The sequence below is a fragment of the Salvelinus fontinalis genome, chromosome 3 (assembly GCF_029448725.1).
Source record: "Salvelinus fontinalis isolate EN_2023a chromosome 3, ASM2944872v1, whole genome shotgun sequence".
Lineage (NCBI taxonomy): Eukaryota > Metazoa > Chordata > Actinopteri > Salmoniformes > Salmonidae > Salvelinus > Salvelinus fontinalis.
Window position 1 is genome coordinate 36,658,245 of NC_074667.1, and position 27,627 is coordinate 36,685,871.

The 27,627-nt window shown below is 40.3% G+C and overlaps 2 protein-coding genes across 6 annotated transcripts in view; one reads left to right on the forward strand and one right to left on the reverse strand.

The window, feature by feature from the left end:
• LOC129846621 (RNA-binding motif, single-stranded-interacting protein 2-like) overlaps positions 1-27,627 on the reverse strand; it is an 82,487-nt gene that overhangs the window by 9,989 nt on the left and 44,871 nt on the right. For 2 of the 4 annotated variants that reach the window (XM_055914575.1, XM_055914573.1), the window contains exons 5-14: positions 24,415-24,572; positions 15,204-15,283; positions 14,674-14,783; positions 14,389-14,432; positions 14,017-14,110; positions 13,763-13,813; positions 13,348-13,458; positions 12,979-13,056; positions 12,491-12,578; positions 7,704-12,052 (exon numbers count right to left, since the gene is read on the reverse strand). In XM_055914575.1, coding sequence (XP_055770550.1) covers positions 12,498-12,578; positions 12,979-13,056; positions 13,348-13,458; positions 13,763-13,813; positions 14,017-14,110; positions 14,389-14,432; positions 14,674-14,783; positions 15,204-15,283; positions 24,415-24,572 — 807 coding nt within the window. In that variant the 3' untranslated portion in view covers positions 7,704-12,052; positions 12,491-12,497. Of the gene's footprint in view, positions 1-7,703; positions 12,068-12,490; positions 12,579-12,978; positions 13,057-13,347; positions 13,459-13,762; positions 13,814-14,016; positions 14,111-14,388; positions 14,433-14,673; positions 14,784-15,203; positions 15,284-24,414; positions 24,573-27,627 lie in introns of those variants that run through there. The other 2 variants (XM_055914574.1, XR_008758280.1) reach the window with 2 other exon arrangements.
• LOC129846662 (protein lifeguard 2-like) lies at positions 3,623-7,633 on the forward strand. 2 transcript variants are annotated; one of them, XR_008758281.1, is made up of 7 exons: positions 3,623-4,022; positions 4,312-4,351; positions 4,457-4,494; positions 4,699-4,786; positions 5,060-5,177; positions 5,691-5,744; positions 5,918-7,633. XR_008758281.1 is itself a non-coding variant. In XM_055914577.1 (5 exons), the coding sequence occupies exons 1-5, from the start codon at positions 3,970-3,972 to the stop codon at positions 5,171-5,173; spliced, it is 333 nt and encodes a 110-aa protein (XP_055770552.1). In that variant the 5' UTR covers positions 3,623-3,969; the 3' UTR covers positions 5,174-7,633. The 2 variants fall into 2 exon arrangements, 1 of the variants encoding a protein (XP_055770552.1); XM_055914577.1 differs by having other exon boundaries at positions 5,060-7,633.

Sequence of the window (27,627 nt, forward strand, 5' to 3'; positions counted from 1 at the left end):
CAGCAAAAGGAAGTTGAGTTGAAAGAAGTTGAGTTGGATCAAGTAAGTTTTATGTTAAGAGAGCAGAGCCGGCTCTAGCCTTTTGGGGGCCCCAAGCGAGATTTTGTTGGGGGCCCCTCCCACCTCACAACCTAAAACATGACTCGATAGAATATTAGTTAGTTTCAAGCCATGCTTCATGGCTATAGCTACGTATGTTTCCATTAACTTGTCGTATGTTTCCATTAACTACATACAGTGAGCTCCAAAAGTATTGGGACAGGGAAATGTTGTTGTTCTTTTGGCTCTGTACTTTAAATGATACAATGTGTATGAGCTTTAAATTGAGGGTATTTTCATCCATATCGGGTGAACCGTTTAGAAATTACACCACTTCTACATAGTCCCCCTATTTAGGGGACCACAAGTATTGGGACAAATTCACTTATGTGTATTAAATTAGTAAAAAGTTAAGTATTTGGTTCCATATTCATAGTACGAAATGACTACATCAAGCTTGTGGAGTCATTTTTATTGTACATAATAACAGAATATGTTTCTAAACACTTCTACATGAATGTGGATGCCAACATGATTACAGATAATCCTGAATGAATCGTGAATAATGATGAGTGACAAAGTTACAGATGCACAAATATCATACCCCCAAGACATGCTGACCTCTCACCCTTGCAATAACAGGGGAGGTTAGCATTTTTTGTGGGGTATTATATTTGTGCATATCATTTCAAATCCAAAGTGCTGGAGTTCAGAGCCAAAACAACAGCAGAATTGTCCCTGTCACAATACTTTTGGGCTCAATGTATAAAGACTGGTATCTCTAATCATTTGTGTATCTCACCATATACTCAGCTGTCTCCAAGGACAGGCAAAGAACACCCACCCAGCTATGAAGAGGCTTCTGCAGGTAATAACAAAACATCTTTGTATCTCAACTAGTCAGTTACACAGGATATCTCATCTCCTTCTATCAATGGACACATTTCTGGCTACAGCATGCAGTGGTCTTCTACTGCCGTACGCACACCAACCACCTTACTATAGAACAAAGACAAATGGGCAGGAAAGGGGGATACCTAGTCAGTTGTACAACTAAATGCATTCAACTGAAATGTGTCTTCCGCATTTAACCCAACCCCTCTGAATCAGAGAGGTGCAGGGGGCTGCCTTAATCAACATCCACGTCATTGGCGCCCGGGGAACAGTGGGTTAACTGCCTTGCTCAGGGGAAAAATTACAGATTTTTTACTTGTCAGCTTGGGGATTCGATCCAGCAACCTTTTGGTTACTGGCCAAACGCTCCTACCCGCCAGGCTATCTGCCGCCAACATTTTAGCGTGTGGTGTAACCAGGGTGGCAGGTAGCCAAGCGGTTAAGAGCATTGGGACAGTAACTGAAAGATTGCTAGTTTGAACCCTCGAGCTGACTAGTCGAAAAATCTGTCAATGTGCCCTTGAGCAAGGCACTTAACCGTAATTGCTCCTGTAAGTCGCTCTGGATAAGAGCGTCTGCTAAGTGACGTAACATGTAAATGTCAGTGTTGAATCTTTACACATCTGCTGTTATAACAAGATGTTTAGCTCTCCGTCTTCCCTCCCTGTCAGACTATGAGGAGATGCTAACCCAGTTCTCTTGGGAGGACCAGGCCGTCAGGAGGATCTTCATCAGAAAAGTACTGAAACAGCGAGGGACCGCCTGAACTTAGAAGAACCACTCGTCCAATAAGAAACACTTGTTTTCGTCTTCCGTTATCCTTCCAGATAATGATATTACTGTAACTGAGCTACACAGACTTTTCTAAGCATGTCACCCATGTTTACATGCATGATCTAGCATGTAGTATGGTATTTTGAGGGTGTATCTGGGCCGTCCCCTCTTATTTCACCTCTATGTATCCTTATAGGTCTATGCCATCCTGATGATCCAACTCTTTGTGACTGTGGCCATTGTTGCTCTCTTCACATTCTGGTATGTATCATTTCCAATACATTGCAAATATATCCAAAACATAAATATCCAATACATTTGATGAACGTTGAGTGTGTGTGCACTCTACATAGTGTAACATTCTCTCATTTCTCCACAGTGCACCAGTGAGGTTCTACATTCAGACACACCCCCACCTGTACATGTGTTCCTAGTAAGTGACAACTAACATCTTGATTGACATGTCCTGACTTTTCCTCAACTAGACAGTGAATCCCAAACCAGCCCCTCAACCCTATCAACTTGCTTGCAGGGCCCTCCGTTGTCACGTGTTGCTGACGAAACTCTGAGGGTGACTTCAAGATTGGTGAGGGGATCAAATAAACCCTTCAACTTTGGGACACACTCATGACTTGAATGATGGAATTCATGTTCGACATTTCAATAATGCAATTAGCAGGACTTTCAAATGAGAAAATTCCCCCTGTTACAAGATATAAACCTCAGTAACAGTATTTCATATTATTCTAAATCAGACACAAAGAAATACAAGCCTCCATTATTTTGTGTGAAATTGCGCAAACTCAAAAACAAATTGCTGCGTTATGGGATACCACTTCGCTCAGCGTAGCCAGATAGGAAGAGGCAAAGCGAGACATTTTACTCGACCCAAAATCTGGGCACGAAAATAAGCCCACGAAGTGAGGAGTTTTTCTATGGAGGTCAATGAGAGTGCCGAATTTGGTCAACAAAAATGTAATTGCTAATTTGCTACGTGAGGCTTATTTGATCTAATATAAGTTTCATAATGGATAGGTTATTAAGAATGCACTGATATAAGTGGACGCACGTGGTATTTCCGCATCTTACCAAAAAATTACTTTATATCGGAGTCCCGCCTGCATTCCTTCTTTGATGACATGTATTTCCATTGTTAGAGCGGTCACTCAAATATCTTGTCAATATAGTAGACAATCTTTAGTGTAGCTAAGTCGGTTGAAGCGCTATCTGAGGGTCTATTAGCCTGGATGACGTGACTCACAGCACCCGGAGAGCTCACACACTGGTCTGGACAGGAGGCCTTTGTAAATGCAGTATTCGCTCAGAAATTGAGCCGACACATTGATTTGTTCTCTCAAATATATCATATATCTACATTTTTCCTCGGGTGTTGAGACCTCTGGTTGTTTGGATTTGAAAATCCAGCCATTGTAATGGAAGGGGGCAGTGCGCTGAGGCTATGTGTCTGTGCATGTTAGTGATGTGCAGGTCAGCTGTTTGTTCACCCACACCTGCCCGCAATTGCTAATAACCCATCCATCCACAACCGCCCAACTATATGTGATAAAGTGAAAATCTGAGGCCTGACCCTAACCTGCAAATATAGAAAAATGCGCTGTACAGTCAGATGGCGGAACTATTTTTGGACAGGCTTTTTTTTTTTTTTTTTTAGATATGCCTATGTTTCTGCTTATCATTTCTGACACATGGTAGGCTATTTGTTAGTCAACGTGTCTATAATTAGATAAATGCAGCTTCTCTTCTGGCATTACTTGTTGCCCTAGAAGACTAAAGAAACCCTTGCTCACCAGAATAATGTAATGAATTGATAGATTGAATTCTCCAGTCTAGTTGAAACTGGTAAAGTTCTCTTTGTCTTTCCTCTTTCATCTCTGCTTCTTGCTTGTTATATGAGTCAACCGGAGCATCACTCGTGCCTGTGGGTGTTTTAGTGAGACAGACACAGAGGAGCACCAACCAGTAAAAGCACAGCACTCTTCATTATCGACGCATCACGCCAACAACATCAAAACAGCCTTTCCAACCTCTGAAGTCAGTAGGACTTTGAATTCGTTGTTAGCCAGACTACTAATTAGCCCCTACACCCTCTATCATTTTCACTCCCTCAGGTTTGGGAGACTTGTGCATATGGCGGCTGCGCGCGTGAACGCGCAAATGGTGGGCCGATGGGTAACGTGAAGGGAGTGATTAGCTATGTAATTGTGTTAATAATGAACTGGTTTCTTTTTGCATTTTAACAGCATGATGTTCTTGGCCACCTACATCGCATTGAACTGCTGTGGTGAACAAATCAGGTAAGAGTTTCCCTCCTATGAAAATTACAATCTGGGTAGTACACTGCACTTACATCAAATCTCGACAGTCATATCAAAAAACAGATGTAATATTCACTAAATCAAATAGTGAATGTAGTTTTAATACACATGAACACCAACACTTATTACACATTAAGCAGGTGTATAACACAGTAATGTATTTATAACATTATTCCTAGATAATGGTTGTGATCGTCCATTGTAAATGATAACTTGCAATATTATAGAGTGAATTCACCAACCTGAATTGTCTGTATCTCTATAATAGGAGACAGTTTCCCTGGAACCTTGTTCTGCTGGCTCTCTTTGTGAGTATGAGTAACAAATATTAAACAAATAGAGAGAATAGCATGTACTCAATACTCACCCAACCTGTCTGTGCACCTGATTGACTCTGTTCTGTCTGCTCTCAGACTCTCAGCCTGGCCTGCATGATGGGCTTTGTGTCCAGGTAAATGACTTGTGTTTATTGTGTGTGTGGGGAAAGGGAAAAGGAAAGGGGGATACCCAGTCATGCATTCAACCGAGTTAGTTGGGGGCTCAAATGTTGACATCAATTATTTATGACGATAAGAATGAATTAACACATCTATCAACATCTACAAAGTATGGGTAGGATGAATGGTTGATGGATTAACCAACTCTGTTTCTCCAGCTTCTACAACACCAAGTCAGTGGTCCTGTGTCTAGGCATCACTGCTCTGGTGTGTATGTCTGTCACCATCTTCAGCTTCCAGACCAAGGTGATAAAAATGACCCCAATCACCACACAAGCTTCCTACTCATTGAAATAAAAACATACAGATAATGTAAATAGTCATGAATGAAATTAGTATGTATCACTAGGGCCAGGAGTTTTACTTTACCACATGACCTGGCCAGGAAAAACTCCTAACCCTATGTATCAGTGCAATCTTTTGTTAAATTGTTTTCTTCTGAATATGCTGCAATCAGATAGATCATGTGTGCATTTTAACAACACACCCCTATTCTCTCTCCCTTGTTTCCTGCTGTAGATTGACTTCACTTCCTACCAGGGAGTCCTGTTTGTCCTGACCATGGTCATGCTGTTCTGTTGCATCATACTCTCCATTGTCATCCCCTTCTGCTCAGCTTCCATTAACAGCTGACACTGTAAATAAGGACAATTAGGTCACATGATGGCGTAATGAGCATGTGTACCTTTCCAGAAGGCGATAAGAATAGTTGTGAGGGACTGATAGTGAGTTTATATATAGAGTAAGGCTTTTGGCCCTCACTCGCCCTATTTGGGTGGGTAGAGACTAACATGTACAAGATTGATTAGTCCTGGGTATTCCTTTAAAGGGACAGTTCGGGATTTTGACAATGAATCCCTTTATGTTATTTCCCAGTCAGGTAAACTCATGGATATAATTTTTATGTTTCTGCGTCCATTATGCAGGAAGTTAGAGGTAATTTTGTGAGCTTCCTGCATACTGGACACGGAGACATAAAAATGGTATTCATGAGTTCATCTGACTCTGGGGAAGTAGATAAAGGGCTTCATTACCAAAATCCCAATGTATCCCTTTAATCTTGTGAGATGATTATAAGCCAGTGTTATTCCTAGATTGGTGGCCTATCCTCATTAGGATTGTTTGATAAAATTCTTACTGTCCGACACAGGTGCCCTGGTTACAAGCCATCTACGCTGTGATAGGAGCTATCCTCTTCACTCTGGTGAGTGGCAGATATTCTACACGCATTCATCATTGGGAAGGCCCAGAGTTTTTCCTGGTCAAGGTCACATGGTCTAGACAAATTCCTGGCCCTAATCATTGGGTTACAGTCTGTAGCGAAATGGTTTGATCTCAACCCCCCCTCCCTCGCTCCACTCTCTCTTCCTCTCTTAGTTTCTGGCGTTTGACACCCAGCTGCTGATAGGCAACAAGCGCTACACTATGAATCCAGAGGAATATGTCTTTGCCACCCTGAACCTATACCTGGACATAGTAAACCTGTTCAGCTTCCTACTGTCATGTTTTGGAGGGGGCCGTGACTGATAAATCTGTCTACCCGTCTGTCTCTCAATCTGTTGGGAACCTAAAAACATCTATCAAACTAGATGTCTGTCTATTTCTCATTTAGACCACATGGGTGTTTTGGCTCACTACACTCTCTCAGTCCAATCTCCCTCAACCTTAGAACTTAAAGTGGCACTCCAGTCTCTTTTTCACCTCATTTAACACCCGATTTACTGAACAAAAGGCACATCTCAATAGGTTGTCCAGTTATGTCCTACTCCTTGAAAAATGTCTAAAAACCACAATTTTTCTCAAAACATATATCTTTTTTACCCTTTGTGTGTACTTTACTGTATTTACACTTGGGATATCGCTTTTCAACAGTAAAAGTAAAAAAATAACTGGAGGATGTCTTTAAGAGCTTCTTTCATTTCTGTCTTCTTCTCAAACAACCCTGTCTCTTCTGTGATCAAAAAATTTGGATATTTCTCACGTACAATAGTCTCTCGTCCTGACAGGCTGTTTACCTTTGAATTGAGCAGCCGCCCAGCGAACACACAAGATTTGGTTCTGAGTGCCGAGATTGCATACCTCACCTTATTTATGGTGAACAGTTGGAGAGCAGGTCAGCTTTGGGAAACAACAAACCTGGCCATTACTTAAAAGGGCACTTACAGTAAGTAAGTCGTGTGTTTGTCTTCTGCTCTGTGTTAGGAAATTATGGATACAAAAGCACATAACGATAAATAGCATTAACATTTTGAGTCCCAGAATGTTGGCGACACTGGTCTAATACTAAAACAGTATAATACTTTAACTTATTGTTCTTTCTAGTCTTCCGGGAAACCGATTTCTGGTTCTTGTCTGTCATCAACTCAGTACAAAGAAGAAAAAGTAAACATTGATACTGTATCTTTAAAGCATGCTATCTTTCTGTAAATATACCTCTTTCCTGTTTTCCTAAACTATCATATGGATTCAGGAAATCTTTGGAACTCAGCAGGGTTGAGTTTAATTGTCTTAACTATAGTTTTGATATGACAGAGTATCTTCAGATGTGTTTCCTAGATTTAATTTTATTGTCAGTTATTTTGTAAATGTTTACAGATTCTGATCTGGATCAAATACATTGCTAAGGTTCCAGCTTGGAACTACATACTGGAACTTCCAGGTATGGAAAGATAATATTTTCCAAACTACAATGTGATTAGAGTAGTCTCTATATGGGCATGAAGGCTCTGTATCTTGTACGGATTGCTTTTATGCACGTTTAGCTACACAGATACATACAGAATTACTTCAAATCAAAAGGGAAGAAGTTAAATGAACGATCATATTAGATCCTACAATTGGTTTATCAGTTGCAAGTTATATTGTGACTCCTCTGTAAGGTTAATGTATAGCCTTTTGAATGCAGTATCATTATTATAATGTCAAGGCTTGGTCAATAAAGTTGTGTTTGGAAGTTACTATGATCTGCCAAAGAGAAAGGAGCTTACACCTTTCGATGGATATCAATCACTTTGGTTACCACATTGAAAAATGTATATTGAACAAACATAATACGATTCGCTCAACACTAAAATAAACTTGGAATTTATGTAATTGACTTGTCTTTCTTTCAATTATATTCTAAGAATTTAGGTAATAACTTTTTGGAACACATATACAGCCATTAAAAAACATATTTTTTAATTAAAAAAGAACATTGACATATTAAAATTCAAAGAGTAAAACAAAGAAAGATTTTTTTTTTTTTTTAGGAATAAAAAACAAGAGTTACAGAGACTTGAGCAACTATCGGCACAGGAAGACGAAAGTAACCGAGTGCCTAGCCAGCTAACTAACAAACTAACCAAATATCAAAACCTCTCTCCTCTAATAAACTGTACAAAATGAGTTATTGTATAAATAAGGAAATGTTTAACAAGCAGTGAGAGAGATGAGACAGTTGTATGTTCAAAATGTCAGATTTCTGCCGAATTACCCAAGAGATTACAAAATGACTCAGAGTACAACTTTCACAAAATGTGTCTCAAATGTAATTGTATAATTTGTGAATGTTAACTATACTTTAATCTGATCTACTATTGATATTCTAGGTCAAAGTAAGACATTTTGAAACAACCAGTGTGGCTCCCATCTATCCACTGCTCGGACATCCCGTTTTAGCAGCAAAACATTTTGAAACTATGAAATAAGCCATGGAAGCTACATGATCTGGACAACAAGCAAGGACAGGATAATGCTAGGTATTAGGGTTTTACTTTACATAAGCATGGTTTGAAAATAAGTGCAAGTGAAACCTCTGTTTCACATCTTGTTTTTGCTCATTTTCCTTGGTATTATAAGATACCTGTCAAAGGTAAGCACCAGGGAAACATACAATAGCCTCAAATGTGCTCCCCCAGACAATGATTTACATGTAATTGTAGCTAGTTGTAACTTAAAGTGAAAGTCCACTCAAAAAATTGAAATTTAGATCTATAGAACAGATGGACATTATACCGCTTTTGAGGTCTGAAGACGACTGACAAACAATAGATTTTGGATCCCTTTAACACCATTCATCATAACACAATGGATTACCTGACTAATACTACATTCTCACAAGGAATTGAGTGTCATATAATGATTTGCTCCACCCAAAAAACAGCAATAAGCAAGTTGTCAAATCTGAAAATCTGATTCAATGAACCAGACTGCAGTGTAACAACTGGTCATTTCATAGTTTCAAAACCATGTTTTTTTTGTATTTAAAGTGATGGCTGATACATGGACTATCAGTTTATTACAATAGAAAATAAAACCATGACATTTTCCTTCATGAGGTGCACTGGATCTGAAAACGTGTAAGTATTCACTTTTGTATTATCTGGACAGATCACAAGACATCAACAAAACACTCACATCAACAAAGGTGGAAACAGGAACAAACAATGGTCTTGACATGAGTTCAACCTAAAAAAAGAGCAGAAAATAGTCCTAATATTTACAGAAAGATAGATAAATGCTGAGCTCTCCTCATCAACACTAAAAAAGCTAAGTAGACCCATTGCCCTGTTCTCTGTATTAAAGATACAGTACCATATACTGGTCTTCAGCTGGATGTACCAAACCGAAACAAGCATATGTCGATAAATGAAGCACACATCTATGGATCTCTATTCAACAATACATTCATTCAAGACCTAAAGGAAAACATATTGCTTGTTCACCACTTACCAGGGAACTGCCACTTTGTGAAGATGTTACTATAGCATTACTTTAGCTTTGTATGCCAATATGGATGAGAGAGGCATGTTCTCCAAGACAGTTACTCTGACAGATTGCTTTGCTGACAGGTGGATGGCTTCATCATCTTTGGTGTTGCAGACATAAATAATAATGAACAACGTTTTGTAGGGCGAGGACCGAGGTATAGAGATAGGGAAGGAAGAAGAAACAGTATATGTGATGTCATTAATACTGAAAAATGGCAAAAACCCAAGATCCAGTGTGATGGGGGGATGTTTACTAGGGTAACAATAGGCTTTAACAAGGCATGGTTAAACTCAGCCCTGTATAATATTATGTCAATATAACATCTGATATTGATTGCATCTGTATGAACTGTTCTATGCCATACCCTCAACCGTAACTGAAACTGAATAGCCTTCAATGAGGAGAAAGAGGATTCCCCTTCTTAAATAGGGCTAATCTGCCTGGTTACAGTTAAGGCTTAGACATACTTTGGTCGGAATTTCTAACGAAATCCGGCGAGTTTACGCATTTTTGTCTTTGTTGAAACAAGAAACAATTCATCCAAGGTTTAGTTAACTTCTGTGGAACAGTTTGTTATGGGACACTTTTTACCAGCCCTTTCATATTATGTTAGGTGTTTTCTGGATAACAGCCTCATTTTCTCTGACAGATACAATAGAATGCGTTTACACTAGACTAGATGTACATCTCCACTGGACTGGTCTGAGCTGGAGGGCAAGGTTGTCATTGAGTTTCATTGAGTGTCTCTAGGATAAACGTGGACGTGTTTCAGTTAAAACCTATTTCACACAGGACTGAAAAACAATATCATATTGAACAACTCAGTGCTCTGGAACAGAAATGAATGTGAAGAAACATAAAAAAACATAAAATCCTCTTTTAGTTTGCATGGACCATGTGCAAACGCACAAACTCAACACGATAAAAAAAATCCTATGAATCTCTTAAAAAATAAAATAAAATCTAAAATCTAAACTTTTTCCCTACTGCTAAAATCTAAAATCTTTTGAAAATAAAATACATCAAAACCACATTTTATAACAACAAAATCAACAACAAAGAAAACAAAAGGCATGACAGCTCAGAAGGGTTCAAGTGAACGCCCAAAAGAGAAAACATACTTTACTTCTTTCTACAAATTGTTTTATCAAATTCATTAACAGTCAGGAATGAAAACTCAGGAGACAACAGCAGCATGAGAAAGACTTGCAGCTCCCTTTCTCAACAACAAAGGACTCTTAAGGACTCTTCTTAGTCCTACTTCTCCCCTCATTGCTTTGCTTTTTAATTGACTTGTTTGAGCTATTTTGCACACATATTTCATAGTAACCCAACTGCTCAAAACTACGGCATGTCCACTTATTTGTCTGTCTACTTTGTACAAAAGGTGAAATTCCCTATAGACATCTGAACAACTACCAGAACAAAACCGCTTCAAACCACTTCTTATGGACACTGGTGTGACATGGACTCTAGCACAAACCAAGTTAAGTATTTTGTATAATAATTATTTTGTATAATATTTATTATACGATCTATGAATCCAATAACATTTTCAGTGAATAAATGTAGGTAATAATGTCAAAAGAGTTTGCATTTTATGCACGGTATTACTTTACCTTGTTAGATTGTATAGTATAGTAATTAATTTATTTATTAAATGTTGAATAATATTATAACAATTCATTTTGTCTCAAGTTTTTTGAGACAGAAGGTGACATTTGGATGCGTCATATTACATGATACCCTAAAAAAACAATAGTTAATTTTCTTCTCATAAGAAAGTTTTACAGCAATATCAAATGTGCTTACTTTTTAAAATCATTTAGCTCCTATTTAACATGTATTCATTATTTTCTAAGTGGTATCATGTTTATTGCCAGTGTTTGGCATTTACCAAATTTGTTAAATAAAGAATTTTATTAAATAAAATTTACACAAAAGCAAGTGACATGTTTGAATATTACTAAATATCTAAAAATAGAACTATGATGTACATATAAATAAGAATGATCATGATTGTCCTCTGCTCAAAACAAATTCTGAGTGTTTATGAGTGAATGCTTTATAAGGTTTAAGTTTGACTTAATTTTAAATCATCTATAAATAATTGATGTTACCATCTGCCAGTGAGTTAACTGAACTTTGCCTTACTGGATTAGTTTTAGGGAGAAGTAGCTTTAAACGGTTTGTTTTGCATTTTCCGTACTTAAAAGTATCCTACACTAAAACATTAAACCAACTAAATGTGTATTAGTATATTTTTTTATGTACAAAATATTGTCAAACTGCTGTGAATAGAATGTCAAAAAACAGACATAAAAAAAATAAAATTAAAGTTTGCATATTTTACCAAAAAATAAAAGACACATTGTGTTGTAATTATTTTCCTTTTACCACTCTGAAACTCCAGAATGCTTTTAAAAAATAAGAATTTGTTATTTTACGTGCACAAAAATAACGTTCTGTGTCATTTTCCCCTTTCCAAATTTGTTTCCTTGTTCAACTTTGTTTATTTTTTCAGTTATCAAAAGAGATCAAAGCTTCCATTGCAGAAGGCTCCCACCTTTGGCTGATTGACTCTTGAAGAAGAGAGAGGATAAGTCCAAACAAAATAAGCATGTCAACTTCTTTTTCAAAGCACACACATATTCCTTTTGTCAACGGTGTTCAAGTCTGGTGCTAACAGAGCTCTGTTATCTTCTTGTAGAGAACCAACCCTCTGTGGTTCAGTCAGCAAGATGGCCTCCTGACCCCGAGCTGCAACACACATACCTACCTCTGTCACACTACACCTTTTCGATAATAGATGTAACATACAATATTTCATAAGTCTACATACTTTCCATATCATTATTTATCTGTGTAAATCAGTATATTTCCAGAATGCTGATCAATAAGTTCTCAGAATTTTTTTACATTTTCTTTAAGGTGGTCAATATCTGACACGCTTTAGATTTTTTTGTGAACTAACAAATCGGTTCCTACATGCAATGTTCTGACTTGGAGCTAGTAGGGAGGAACAAGAAATAAGTAGTAATGTACCCCGAAACTAAGTTAGCAAATACAGTGTGGAACGAAAATATTAACACCCTTGATAAAGATTATCAATAATGACTTTGTATGCCAAAAAAATGGGACCAAATACTAAACTTTTGACTACTTTATTTATAGACTTGATGTTTGACATAAACCTACCTTAGCTTCACTTGGTGTGCTGGTAGGAGTAGTTTGTGTGTTCTGCAGGTGTCTCCATAGCAACCTGTTGCTGTTGTCCTCCGTTCTCCTTCAAGAAAAGGAAGGAAATGGAGTGGAACAGTATTAATAGGTCCCTGAGTTGAAAGAAACACCCTATTGTCATCCCTTTAAAGGAATACTTCAGGATTCCTGTATGAAGGAAGTTAGAGGTAGTTTAGTTTCGCGAGCCAATGCTAACTAGCATTAGCGCAATGAATGGAAGTCTATGATATCAACTAGCATGTTATCAGTTACCATAGACTTCCAGTCATTGTGCTAACTCTAGTTGGTAATTTCTACGAGCGCTAACAGCACGCAGAGACATAAAAATGGTATCCACAAGTTCATCTGACTCTGGGGAAGTAGATAAAGTAGATTGCCAAAATTCGGAAGTATCCCTTTAATTAGTTCCGCATAGTTAATGCGTCTGGTGTTGGTTCGGGTCTTACCTCTACAGGGACACTGGAGGGAGGCACTGGTTGGTACTGGGGGATGTATGTCCCCTGCATAGTGTTGGCAGGCATATACTGTGACAGGATGAGAAGAGAAGAAACCATCAGTCATTATTACTGTGTAGAGATCCAACGTCAACAGACCTTACAACATCATGCAGCTGAGACATAGGCAACTGCTTTTCTTTTCACTTTCAACTGCAATTCAGTACAACTCGATTGACCTTAACTCCATTCAGGTTCGTTCAATGTGTTTTAGTCTTGAGATGAGACAAAGGGACCAAAGGAGAGGGCGTAGAGTGGGTATCTGTGGGGTGTTGAAGGGAGTGGAGGGGGAGATGGAGTGGGTATCTGTAGGGTACTAACCGTGCCTGTGCTGCCCAGAGATAGGTGGCTGAGCTGCTGGGTCATGGGGCCCATCATGGAGGTGGGCTGGATAGACATGGCATGGTCCATGGTTGGAGTCAGGACTGTGCCCTGGGAGAGAGTGAAAGGGAGGGAGAGAAAGAGGATGAGTGGAGACAGAGATAAGTGGAGAGAGGAAGAGAGAAAAGAGAAGGACAGTAAGCCAATAAATCAGAGACATGATTGTAGAGAGTGACAGAGAGATGGAGGGAGAGAGGGGAAGAGAAGATAGAGAGGAATATAAATAGAGACAGAATGACAAAGAGAATAAGAGCGAGAGAGATAGATGAGCAGAACCTCAAGCTAACCAAATGTGGAGGGAATAGTAAGGAGGAAACTTTAGCAGCAGAGGTAGAGAATACTATTTACTACTCACTGCAGGCTGCATGAGGTACGACTGGTGGTGCATCCAGGAGGGACTATGTAGCTGGAGAGAGAGAAGAGGAAAACACAGGATTTTTACACAGAAACACACAGGAGAATGAGTAGAGATTAAATCTGAATCCGGACAGGAATTACAAATAACAATAACAATGACATAGCTCCAATGGCTAAAGAGATTTCCTCCTTCATGTGTTTGTGAATGGCGGTTTGGTGATGGTGTGTGTGTGTGTGTGTTCTATGTCTGACCTGGTAAGATGAGACTGGTGAATGCATGTAGGGAGAGAGGGACGTTTGGGCGATCATCCGGTTTGGGGTCAGACTGTAGGGTGACGAATAGAACCTGCACACCATACACACATCAAGACATGCATGTCAGAAAAATTCTTACAAAGGATTTACTCTAAAATAAATGAGCATAAATAATAAGAATGTATAATGGCTTGTGCATGAAAGTTATTATAAAATGATTGAACTTTCAGTTAAAACTACAGCTCAATAAAATAAACTAGTGGTGTAATGCCTCCTGCATCCACCAGGCGTCTCTGTTTAACAGGGACAGAACTCCTGACTGATGTTTTTTTGGGGGTGGGCTGACTATTTTTGTCTCTCTGTACTTACCCATTCTGTAAGGCTGTGGGGTCATATGCTAACGTCATCCCTCCCTGGGACAACAACACAAAGAACTCAGAATAAAAAGCCATGAAGGTCACATAATCACAGATATGCACAAATAGAATGTTTAGTTAGGTTAAGAATGTTTAGGGTTAGACACACAATCCTATCTCTGTGAGGTCAGATTCCAGCTCTCTCTCGCTTTGACAATGAACTTATTTAGAACATGCAGTCTCTAATTCCAAAAAGGCAATTCATGAATGCCTCCACCCGTGAAATCAAGCCTCTTACCGTCTCTCCATCCCTTGCCCAGGGCCTTCCATTCTGAAGGTACTTCCCCTGATTCTGCCTCTTTTTCTGTCCCCCGTCTGCAAACTTGCACAATAATGGTTCCGGGGGCACTGTGGGAAAGAGAAACTGATGAAATCAGAGGGGGAATTCTGTAGGAGGCAAGGAATAACAATCCACTGGAAGAGTTGAGGGGGGAAACCAGGAGCCTGGGATCAGAGACCAAGGCCCTGTTCAGACAAAACCCCTAGCCCCTAACCTCTAGATACTTGTGGAGATCTGAGGGGATTCAATAGGTTTAAGCAATATGGTGTTATCTCCACATTGCCCTCTGACAGATGGAAGTTTTTGCCATATTGCTTATACCTGTCCAATCCTCTCAGATCTCTGAAAGTTTTTAGGGGGTAGGGGTACAGCTCTGGATACAGCTCTCGATCTGCCATCTGAAGTAAATAACTGAGGATCATGTGGTATCATAACATCTGGGCATGGTGGAGAACACATAGATGAGACAGGTAGAGAGATCTGCTCACCTGGAACTCCTGGTGGAGTCTTTATAAATTTCCCATTAAAATGTTGAATAATGGCTTCGCACTTTTCTGTGGACTCCATCCTGAAACACAGTCAAACATTCAAGCCCATTAATCAGAGAGACCCTGGTGTGACCCCTGTTGCTGCTGATATAGCATGTACCTATGGCTGCTAATGGATCATTCCACCAATTAGGTGCCTTTTGAGTAGTGTAACTTGGATCATTTTTGTATTTTATTTCACCTAATTTGAACATTCTGCCATATCAAGAGGTTAAATGAAAAAACAAATGCTCTAGTGAGTGCCAATTAAGTGCCAAATAAAGAAACAGGGTAGTTTTCCACCACAAAATGTCCAAAAAGAGAAGGACCAGCTAACCTGCTTTTACACTATGATTTGACTATTATATGTTCAATGTTTCATTTGAAGAAATGATTTAAAAAGGAACAGTTTCACCATATTAAAACGAGAGTTAAGTTCACAAAACAAGGTTGACCTTAAAAGGAGGGACCGTTTTTTTTGTTTTTACCTTAAAATGAATCACTAATCACATCAAATAAATAATAATCTTCAGAAATGACTTTGTCAAAGCAACAACATAACTAGGGCTTTACAATTATGGTGAAAACTCGGAGGACTGTTGGGGTTAAATGGGCTTAAATCTTCCTAGAAGTCATCGAGGGTCATTAGCACTAGCAAGTTGTTTTCATACAAAAAAAATCGTATTTATAGAATTTTCTATACTAAAGTGGTCTATACTAAAGGGCACTTAATTTAACAGGTTTTTAAAACGCTATATTTGTGTACTCATTTCATTTAACGACCCTAATGTAGCATTAAGCTTTAGCATATAGCTTTAGTATAGCTGCTGGTGTAGCATGTAGCTATTGGTGTAGCATGTAGCATGTTGCTAAAGCTGCTGCTGGTGTTGCATGTAGGGCCCAATTCCGAAACGAGTTAAGCATGCATAAATCAAACGTAATTTCCTTTTTATGCACTTTTCTCTCTATGCGTACAGTGCCTTCAGAAAGTTTGCACACCCCTCAACTTTTCCCACATTTTGTTTTGTTACAAAGAGGGATTCAAAGGGATTTAATTGTCAACGAACTACAAAAAAACACTAATATGTCCTGTGTGAATTTAAGTATGCTCGCTCTAATTCTCTCTTTCTACCTTTCCCTCTCTCGGAGGACCTGAGCCCTAGGACCATGCCTCAGAACTACCTGGCATGATGACTCCTTGCTGTCCCCAGTCCACCTGGCCGTGCTGCTGCTCCAGTTTCAACTGTTCTGCCTGCGGCTATGGAACCCTGACCTGTTCACCAGACGTGCTACCTGTCCCAGACCTGCTGTTTTCAACTCTCTAGAGACAGCAGGAGCGGTAGAGATACTCTGAATGATCCGCTATGAAAAGCCAACTGACATTTACTCCTGAGGTGCTGACTTGTTGCACCCTCGACAACTACTGTGATTATTATTATTTGACCCTGCTGGTCATTTATGAACATTTGAACATCTTGGCCATGTTCTGTTATAATCTCCACCCAGCACAGCCAGAAGAGGACTGGCCACCCCTCATAGCCTGGTTCCTCTCTAGGTTTCTTCCTAGATTTTGGCCTTTCTAGGGAGTTTTTCCTAGCCACCGTGCTTCTACACCTGCATTGCTTGCTGTTTGGGGTTTTAGGCTGGGTTTCTGTACAGCACTTTGAGATATCAGCTGATGTAAGAAGGGCTAAATAAATACATTTGATTTGGATTTGATTTAATATCTCTTGATTAGAGTATTCAACCCCCTGAGTCAATACATGTTAGAATCACCTTTGGTGGCGATTACAGCTGTAAGTCTTTCTGGGTAAGTCTTTAAGAGCTTTGCACACCTGGATTGTACAATATTTGCACATTATTCTTAAAAAAATGTTTTTATCGCTGTCAAGTTGGTTGTTGATTATTGCCAGACAGCCATTTTCAAGTATTGCCGATTTAAGTCAAAACTGTAATTAGGCCACTCAGGAACAGTAAAATCCAGTGTATATTTGACCTTGGGTTTTTGATTATTGTCCTGCTGAAAGGTGAATTTGTCTCCCAGTGTCTGTTGGAAAGTAGACTGAACCAGGTTTTCTTCTAGGATTTTGCCTGTGCTTAGCTCTATTCCTTTTCTTTTTATCCTAAAAAAAACTCACTAGTCCTTGCCAATGACAAGCATACCCATAATGTGATGCAGCTACCACCATGCTTAAAAATATGATGAGCAGTACTCAGTGATGTGTTGTGTTGGATTTTCCTCAAACTTAGCGCTTTGGATTTAGGACATAAAGTTAATTTCTTGCAAATGTTTTTGCAGTTTTACCTTAGTGCCTTATTGCATACAGCATGCCTGTTTTGGAATATTTTTATTCTGTACAGGCTTCCTTCTTTTCTCTCTGTCATTCAGGTTGGTATTGTGGAGTAACTACAATGTTGTTGATCCATCCTCAGTTTTCTCCTATCACTGTCTGTAGCTGTTTAAAGTCACCATTAAAGTCATCATCATTTCCTTCCTCTCCGGAAACTGAGTTAGGAAGGAAACCTGTATCTTTGTAGTGACCTGGGTTATTGCTATAACATCCAAAGTGTAATTAATGACTTCACCACGCTCAAAGGGATATTCAATGTCTGTTTTTTTTTTTGCTGTGACGGAGGTGTGTCTACAAATACGTCGTATTCTGACCTTAATTCTTAATTCCCTAATAATTCCATCAGCTTTACGTGCCAGGAAACCATAAATATGTCTGCACGGGACAGATTTCTTCACCCTGCTCCCGCAGCTTTTCATACCACACCCGCCCAAATAGCTTAGGGTAAATAACCATTGATTCTCACATGGCTCATTATATTAAGCTATCGGTATTACTGGGCTATATCAACCAATATGCTAGGAGTAGTTTGAAGAGAGTTGGAAACTTGCACTTTCTCTTGAGATATTTTTATAACCTACCTTTAAGGAGTGGAATGATTTTCAGACGGAGACAAATAACGATGATCAATATTTATTTCTAGGCAATGTAGTAAACTATAGCCTAATCATATTTAGGAAGTATATTTCCTTGTAAAGATAACTGCCAGTGATTCTCCGCCCATGCATAGGCAACTTACTCTATTTCAATGAGACCCCAAATACTGTATACGAGGCACAGTTGATCTGACACGCCCCAACCAGGAGAGGAAAGTTACTGAAGTTGAAGCAGTGAATTCGGAATGTGAATAATGTGTCAAAGTTGTGCTTTTAATACAATAGGTAGGCCTAGGCTAACGCATACAAAGCAGAAAGTCTACCGTTTTCAAATAATCTGGGGGACAGCAAAGCATCCCAAAGTCATCTGTCTGACCACCCGCTCCCACCTGCAGCATGAAAAATGAAGACCGCTCCGCAATGATCTGCCATGACCCTCTAAACTGAAGCATATCAACAGATCGACTTTCGCAAGGTAAACTATATGAAATGCTTTGCGATTATGCAGAATTTAAATTGTATAGCGTTTTAATTGCAGGGATGGGCAGTCTCAAAGGTCTTATTATTAAAGGCTCCCCGACTCCCTCTGTTTCCTATTTCTATCATGTTAAATATTAGCCACTATCAGTATTGACCGTCAGTAGTCCTAATAACAACACATATTCAACTGCCAAATTACTGTTAGTTCCCTTCAGTTGGTATAGCCTAGATTATCATTCAATTTAATTCCATTGTTTCGTTTACCTTTATTTGCTTGCTCTGTAAACGCAGTCACGGCCATGTGGTTGTTGCGGATAGGGCTGTTGCAGTACTGGCGGTCATGCATCATGAAGGCAGTCAAATTCCACGTTACCGTTTAGTCACGGTAATTAGGCTTTTCCAAGCTCTGATGCTGCTGGTTATTAGTAACCTACCAAACTTGCTTACTGCCTGGTACTCGGCACTCTATTGTCCCTCTAATCACTCTGGCATCAATGCAAATGTATTCGAAAATCTAATCAAACACTTCATGAGAGCCCATGAGCTCATGTTGCGCAACATTTCAATAGGCTAGGCAATTGCGTGAGAAAACAGAGTGATGGCCTCTATTAAAAAGAGAATCCCATCAGCTTTCTATAGGCTAGGCCTACTATATTTATTTCTCAACTTTCCTACTATTAAGCACATTGCTTATATTTACAACAGGATTATAGCCTACCTGGCTGGCATGAAAATAAACCAAGGGGAAAAGCGTCCTCCATTTGCTATTTAAGTGCATAGATGACATGTATTTATTCCGTTGCCCCGGTTTCGATACAGGTGCATGATAATGGTCCGTTCTAAATCAAAACAAATTTCATACATATATTAAATAGTATATGTAAAGATTAAATCAAGAATAGTCTGATGGGTGACAACATTAGCCTATCACTTGTGAATTATATATTATCACTTGTGAATGATGCCAAGCATAAGAAACAATGCCTTTTTTTACGACTTTTTATAATCATAGTCTCACACCTATTGTAGCCTAGCCCATAGGCCTATATGTTTTAATAAGGTTTGTATCACAACTAAAGTGGCTAAATAAGTTCCTAAATTTAAGCACATGAATCCGCTTTACAAGGGTTGTGGAGCCTAACTGGCATATAAAAGCAGCTTTTGAGTTTCAAGTTTGGGGAAGATCATTTTTACCATACAATGCACCTTTATAATAAAAGCATTACATGCATAATTGCATTTGCGGTCACTTTTGATAATGGTGTTTTCCGCTGATAGAAAATTTGCGCTTATAGCCTACTACCATGTGTACATCGCTGTGCTTATAATGTGAAGAAATAGCCTAATAGTTTATCAACATTTTAAGCTAAACGTTCTGATCTGTTGCGTCAGGCTCATTGCGCAAAAAAGTTGTTGTTGATGCTAGTGGTTGTATTCATTTGGGATCTCTCTCATCCCACAACTGTCCCAGACTATGTTTGGAATATTTATTTATCGCACAGAATAGAATAGGTTGACCTTTGTACTATGGGGGATAGTAGATTGACATAGGCTAGTGCTTTTGCTGATCGTTAAGCCTACTCATCTTGTTGGCTGACGAAAAGGACTTCCAATATCTTCAACATGCACCTTGGAATTGGATAAGGACGCGCGCCGCTGCGTACCAGATCTGTCTGTCTTTACTTGTATCCTGTGCGAAAGACCCGATCACGTGATGGAGCACGCAGCACAAAGGGAGAAGCGCTCAACGGACACTGGCCGCAAAAGGCATGGATTTTTTTAGGGTGCATTACGGCCACACAAAGGGAATGCTGCCGTGAAATGATCAAGTGCTTGTCAAATTGTGAGTGAGTGACTGATGTAGTGTGTACAGCCTGTGAAAAAAACTAGGCGGAGCTCGTGCCTTTCAAATAATTATTAGAGTCACATCATGCAGCCTTACAATGTATTAAAAATCAAAACATATAGCCCAATGTTTGTAGAATAACTAAAGTTACATTAATAACTCTAAATTAAGCATATAGGAATACCTATTTCTTTGTTAACTGCTCAACATAGAATAACCGCATGTGCACACTCCCTCAAATCCTTTTGGAGAAAATATCCTTTCTACTTTATTCAGCATACATGCTGACTATACCGCCCCGGTCGCGTGTGCGAGCGTTGCAAAATCGCGCACATCAACGAGCATCTGCGTAGTCAGGCACTAAAATATAACTTGGTTCATCTCCTCACTGGTTTTTAGGAGCATATACCCACGTGGGTGATTGAAAGACGAACTGAGGTCCACACTCCAGTCTAGTTGGTGGTGGTAATGCACCTTAAAGTTGGTTGCCAACCGCCATACAAAGTCCAAAGAAGAAGAAGCCTGAAGGAGGAGAGATTACTAGAAAACAAAACTTTTACCCTTTTATCTGTGGATTAATTTCCAGAGTAGAGGACCTTGTGTATTTCAGGTAAAATAACAACCCAATGTTTATATCCCAGGACAAATTAGCTAGCAACAGCAAGCTAGCTAGCTAAATTGCCATAAATGTTTAATGATTTTCAACCTGTCCCAAATTAATATAGTTGGTTAAGAGTTTGTTTTGATATTTCAACCTGTGTGTCCTGATCGTGTCTGGTGTGTGGGGACAAAATCAACATGTGCACGATGGTGCACACGGACGCATGCGGTCTGGTTAACAAGTTAGTTCAATTGTATTCTTCATACTATAAAATAATATAAAATAATACCACGGAAATCTAAGCAATCTTGTCTGCTAACTGTTCTATTGTAGCCCACAGCCATTTGGCATAGCCAGATTAGGACCTAACATAAGGACAACTCAGAGTATGCTATTCTGTTCTTCTGAAATGAACTACATTTTCTTAACCTGTTTGGGCTCAAGGGGCAGTATTGAGTAGCCAGATAAAGGTGCCCATTTCAAAAAGGCCTCGTACTCAATTCTTGCTCGTACAATATGCATATTATTATTACTATTGGATAGAAAACACTCTCTAGTTTCTAAAACCGTTTGAATTATATCTGTGGGTGAAACAGAACTGGACTTAGAGCAATTTTCCTATGTGTATGTCAGAATGCAGAATGTTGCTGGCTGTTCTGAGACCTGTGTATTCATTTGCCTGTCCTCTATTGGTTGAGATGCACTGCATACGCCTTCCACTGGGTGTCAGCGAATAGGGAGAGTTGAAATGGAGTTTCTACGTAGGTCCCAAAGGTTATAAATTGCTTGGAACCGAAGTGTTCCATCTTTCCACTCTTCGCTCTGACGCAGGAAGGGTCTTAGCATGTCATTTTAGAAGCTCCTGTATTAGCTCCTAGATATATCCGGCTCTGTTTTTATTCGATATAGGTGTTGAAGATATCGTAATGTTGTTATTTTAAACCGAATTATATCAGTTTTATGTCAGTATATTGCGATTTTCGGTATTTATTTTCGTGACGTTTTAGGAAGTTGGGTATCTCTGGCCCACATGGCTATTGTTTACAGCTAATTGCAACGTTGAAGACGACGTTCTCCAACGTAGCAACGATTATTTTGGACAAAGGACACATTTCCCAAGATTCTGATGGGAGTTCATCTAAAAGTAAGAACTATTTATGCTGATAATTCATTGTTCTGTTGAAAAATGTCAAATGCATAAGACGCCATTTCCTGCAGTGTAGCCTTGCGTTATCGCAGCCTGTATTGCACAGTAAGGTTCATTTTAAAAATGTAATTCAACGATTGCATTAACAACTAATTTGTCTTTCAATTGCTGTCCAACCTGTATTTTTTTAGTCAAGTTTATGAATAGTATTCGATAAGAAAAGGTGCCTTTACAAGATGGCGCCGGACAGATTGCTTGACGTTATGGACACTATTCTCATTGTCTAAGCACGATTTGTGCCGCTAAATATGCACATTTTCGAACAAACTCTATATGCATTGTGTAATATGATGTTACAGGACTGTCATCTGAAGAATTCTGAGAAGGTTAGTGAAACAATTAATATATTTTGGTGGTTTATACGTTATAGCTATTTTTGCCTTGAATCAATGCTGTTGTTATGTTTGCTATTGTGCTAAGCTAATATAACGCTATATTGTGTTTTCGCTGTAAAACACTTGATAAATCGGAAATATTGTCTGGAATCACAAGATGCCTGTCTTTCAATTGCTGTACACTATGTATTTTTCAGAAATGTTTTATGATGAGTATTTAGTTATTTGGCGTTGGTGTCTGTAATTTTTCTGTCTGCTTTCGGTGCAATTTCTGACTGTAGCTGCAATGTAAACTATAATTTATACCTGAAATATGCAAATTTTTCTAACAAAACATATGCTATACAATAAATATGTTATCAGACTGTCATCTGATGAAGTTGTTTCTTGGTTAGTGGCTATTTATATCTTTATTTGGTCGAATTTGTGATAGCTACTGATGTAGTAAAAAACTGATGGAGTAAAAATAGTGGTGTCTTTTGCTAACGTGGTTAGCTAATAGATTTACATATTGTGTCTTCCCTGTAAAACATTTTAAAAATCAGACATGTTGGCTTGATTCACAAGATGTGTACCTTTCATCTGGTGTCTTGGACTTGTTAATGTGTGAAAGTTAAATATTTAAAAAAAAAATATATTTTGAATTTCGCGCCCTGCACTTTGAGCTGGCTGTTGTCATAAGTGTACCGACGTCGGGCTTGCACGCCAAACAGGGTTAATATCATGTTTCTTTAGACCTGTCTAAAATAAGTAATGGATTTATTGTGAAGGTATAATAAGCTATATTACATGGATTTATTGTGAAGGTGTAGGCTATATTACATGGATTTATTAGACTTTTAAAATGTAGATGTTCCAAAGGTCTGCATGTGTGGAAGCAAGGAGATGCTAAATGTGTTTATGTTAATTAACGGTGAATTACAGTGAGACTGACAGTTATTTGCTTGACAATCACCAGCTGACGATATTTCGTGACCGCCAAAGCCCTAGTTGCAGATGATCATTAGTAACAGTTGATAACATAAAAAAAGACATGTAGGCTAACTCAATCGTTATGGAGCAGAGCACAGACCAAGCCATAACAGTTTGAACCCGACGCGTGGCGCAATACTTGGCTGTGTCACACAGTTCAATGGTTAGTGCAGGCAATATATTATGGTATAGCCTACTATTGCACACTACTCTCCCTATTATAATTCTATATACACTAATCTTCCAACATTACCAAGGGTTAAAGAACTGAATGTGGTAATTTTCAGAATGATTCAAACCACTTTTCTTTCGTGCGTAATGGCTCTCCAACTGTTTTTTCATGATTCTAAATACTTTCCTAACCCTACATGATCTACCAAAGGGAGCTGAAACGGAGTCGAATATGCATATATTTACATGGCTTTCTTTCATTTATACCTAATATTCTGAACCTTTTCTCTTGATATATTCTATAGTCTGTCGAAAAATTCTAACTAAAAGGTACACCGTATTTAAAGGGATGGCTTAAGATAAATGTACTGAAAACCCTATTGAATGAAAGCCTCACAAGAAAGTTTGTTGGCCAGCAAGCGGGAGGGTTTTCAGCAGTTGAATTACATTTATGCAAGGAAGCACGCCTGCAAAGCCCGTCACGCACCTTCATAAGGTAAGTCTGAATTCCAACTACTGAGAAGTGCATAGGAAAGGCGTGAGTAAAAAAAAGCGTAATTTCCTAAATGGGAATAGGACCAGTAGTGTGTAGCATGCTATTGCTATAAAGTACCTGGCGAAACCCACGCCGCGGCTGGTCCCGATGGCGTCGCGGAGGATGCGTGTGGAGATGACTTGGCCGAAGGACTTGAGCATGCTCTCCAGTTCCTGCTCATCCATGGACACAGGCAGGTTGGAGATGTACAGGTTGGTGGGGTCCTGCTCCTGTTGCTGCATAAGAGAAACACACATAAATCAGTGTAATCACAAACAAAGAGGGTTTACATTCACTGTTTAAAATCTTGTTGACATTTTTGTGATGTAATGGTTATGAAAGATATAAGATATAACAAGTTCATACAGTATGCATTGCCAATGGGTTTTGGACTGAATGTGGGTTGTATGTGAGTGCTTTTCACCTCTTAAAAACACATAGAACTGCTGGAAAATGTAAGCATTATAACAGAGAAAAAGTATATGGAAATGTGGAATGACTGAGAAACAGCCCAAAACAGAAGAATGAATAAAAGGAAGAGGAATGCGAGACGATTCTGATTCCAGGGCTCAAAAGTGAAACCTTGTGTGACTGTAGAAACAGGCAGGAAACCAGGCGTGAAGTTAAGATTCACACAGCAACAGGAGCTTGGCAACCAGGCAAGTTGGGGCTGGGCCAAACAGAGGGAGGAGAGGGGCGGAAGAGGGAGCTTCAACAAACATAGGGGAGAGGAGAAAGGGAAGGAGCACTCAGGAGGAAGGAAAGACGAAGGGGGAGGAGTGGATGATGGGGAAGAGAAGTGTGTTTGTTCATAGGAGTTGTGCTTCCATCACGGGTTGAACTCTCTCCCATGGGAGTCCTCCCTTTTTTCTCCATCTCATTCACTAGTCTCTCTCTCTCTCTCTCTCCTGATACAGTCTATCCAACAGTCTCTTCTCTATCACAAATCGCTTTTATGCAACGTTTGAGAGACCACAAGGGAAGAACAACTTGTTATGAAATGTGATAGTGAATACCAGGTTACCAGGTCCATGCCCCATGCAGGGAGTAATAGAGAGGATATGGGCTTATTTTTAGAGTGTTTAAAGCTAGCGTTTCAGTCTAGTCAAGTCTAAATTCCAGTTTCACGCACACATCGTCATCACCAGTCAAAAACACCACCCACACCAGTGACACCAAACTGTATGACTACACTACATCCCACTGTTCACTCCATCTCCCTCCAAATATACAGGTTCAAGCAACAGACCTGTAATTCCACACGTATCTCTGTTGAACCATAAGCAAAGAGTCAGCTTGATACCAAGTCAGACAGGAGAGTGGTAGGACACAGGTAGCTGCCTACTGGAGCTTCAATTTTCATCCCAAATGGCACCCTATTCCCTATGTAGTGCACTACTTTTGACCAGGGCCCTGACACTATATAGGGAATAGAGTGCTATTTGGGACGAACACTCAGTTTCACAGGGGGTTGAGCAGAAGTTGAGCGAGGTGACCATGTCTGTCACGCCCTGGCCTTAGTATTCTTTGTTTTCTTTATTATTTTAGTTAGGTCAGGGTGTGACATGGGGAATGTTTGTGTTTTTGTTGGTTTTGGGTGTTTCTATGGTAAAGGGGTTGTTGGTGGAGTATATGGGTTTGTGTTGAGTACAGGTGTCTAGCGTTGTCTATGTATGTTTAGTTGTCTAGGAGAGTCTATGGTTACCTGAATGAGTTCCCAATTAGAGACAGCTGATTTCGGTTGTCTCTGATTGGGAGCCTTATTTAGGGTAGCCATAGGCTTTCATTTTGTTGTGAGTAGTTGTCTATGTCAGAACGTTTGTAGCCTGTGTATGTGCACAACGTTTATTAGCTTCACGATCGTTTGTTGTTTTGTTAGTTTGTATTAAGTGTTTTGTGTTTATTTTTCGTCGTCTTTAAAATAAAAGAAGATGGCTTATTTTCCAAATGCTGCGTTTTGGTCCGTCAATCCGCCACACGATCGTGACAGAACTACTCACCATTACAGGACCAAGCGGCATGGAAAGCGGCAACAGGACCTACCTACACAGGATTCGTGGACATGGGAGGAGATACTGGATGGTAAGGGGCCGTGGGCACAACCTGGAGAATATCGCCTTCCTCGTGAAGAGCTGGAGGCAGCTAAAGCCGAGAGGAGGCGATATGAGGAGGCAGCACGGAGACAAGGCTGGAAGCCCGTGAGTACAACCCAAAAATTTCTTGGGGGGGGCCTTAAAGGGAGTGTGGCGAAGTCTGGTAGGAAACCTGCGCCTACTCCCTGTACTTACCGTGGAGAGCGAGAGTACGGGCAGACACCGTGTTACGCAGTAGAGCGCACGGTGTCTCCTGTACGCGTGCATAGCCCGGTTCGGTACATTCCAGCTCCACGTATCGGCCGGGCTAGACTGAGCGTTGAGCCGTATGTCATGAAGCCGGCCCAACGCATCTGGTCACCAGTGCGTCTCCTCGGGCCGGCGTACATGGCACCAGCCTTACGCATGGTGTCCCCGGTTCGCCTACATAGGCCGGTGCGGGTTTTTCCACCTCCCCGCACTGGTCAGGCGACGGGGAGCATACAACCAGGTAGGGTTGGGCAGGCTCGGCGCTCAAGGGAGCCAGTACGCCTGCACGGTCCGGTATTTCCGGCGCCACCTCCCCGCCCCAACCCAGTACCACCAGTGCCTCCTCCACGCACTAGCCATATGGTGCGTGTCTCCAGCCCTTTACCACCAGTGCCTAAACCACGCACCAAGCCTCCTGTGTGTCCCCAGAGTCCTGTGCGTCCTGTTGTTGCTCCCCGCACTAGCCCTGAGAAGCGTGTCCCCAGCCCGGTGCCACCAGTCCCGGCACCACGCACCAGGCCTACAGTGCGCCTTAGCCGGCAGGAGTCTGCCGTCTGCACAGCGATGCCTGAACTGCCCGTCTGCCAAGCGCCATCTGAGCCATCCGTCTCCCCAGCGTCATCTGAGCCATCCGTCTCCCCAGCGTCATCTGAGCCATCCGTCTCCCCAGCGCCATCTGAGCCATCCGTCTCCCCAGCGCCATCTGAGCCATCCGTCTGCCATGAGCCTGCAAAGCCGCCCGTCTGCCATGAGCCTACTGAGCCGTCCGCCAGACAGGAGCCGCTAGAGCCGTCCGTCAGACAGGATCTGCCAGAGCCGCCAACCAGACAGGATCTGCCAGAGCCGCCAACCAGACAGGATCTGCCAGAGCCGCCAACCAGACAGGATCTGCCAGAGCCGCCAACCAGACAGGATCTGCCAGAGCCGCCAACCAGACAGGATCTGCCAG

Coding starts and splice junctions, on each gene's coding strand:
- LOC129846662 (XM_055914577.1), top strand. CDS start 3,970: ATGATGTTCTTGGCCACCTACATCGCATTGAACTGCTGTGGTGAACAA. Junction 4,495..4,698: donor ATGATGGGCTTTGTGTCCAG/GTAAATGACTTG, acceptor CTGTTTCTCCAG/CTTCTACAACACCAAGTCAG. Junction 4,787..5,059: donor TCTTCAGCTTCCAGACCAAG/GTGATAAAAATG, acceptor TTCCTGCTGTAG/ATTGACTTCACTTCCTACCA.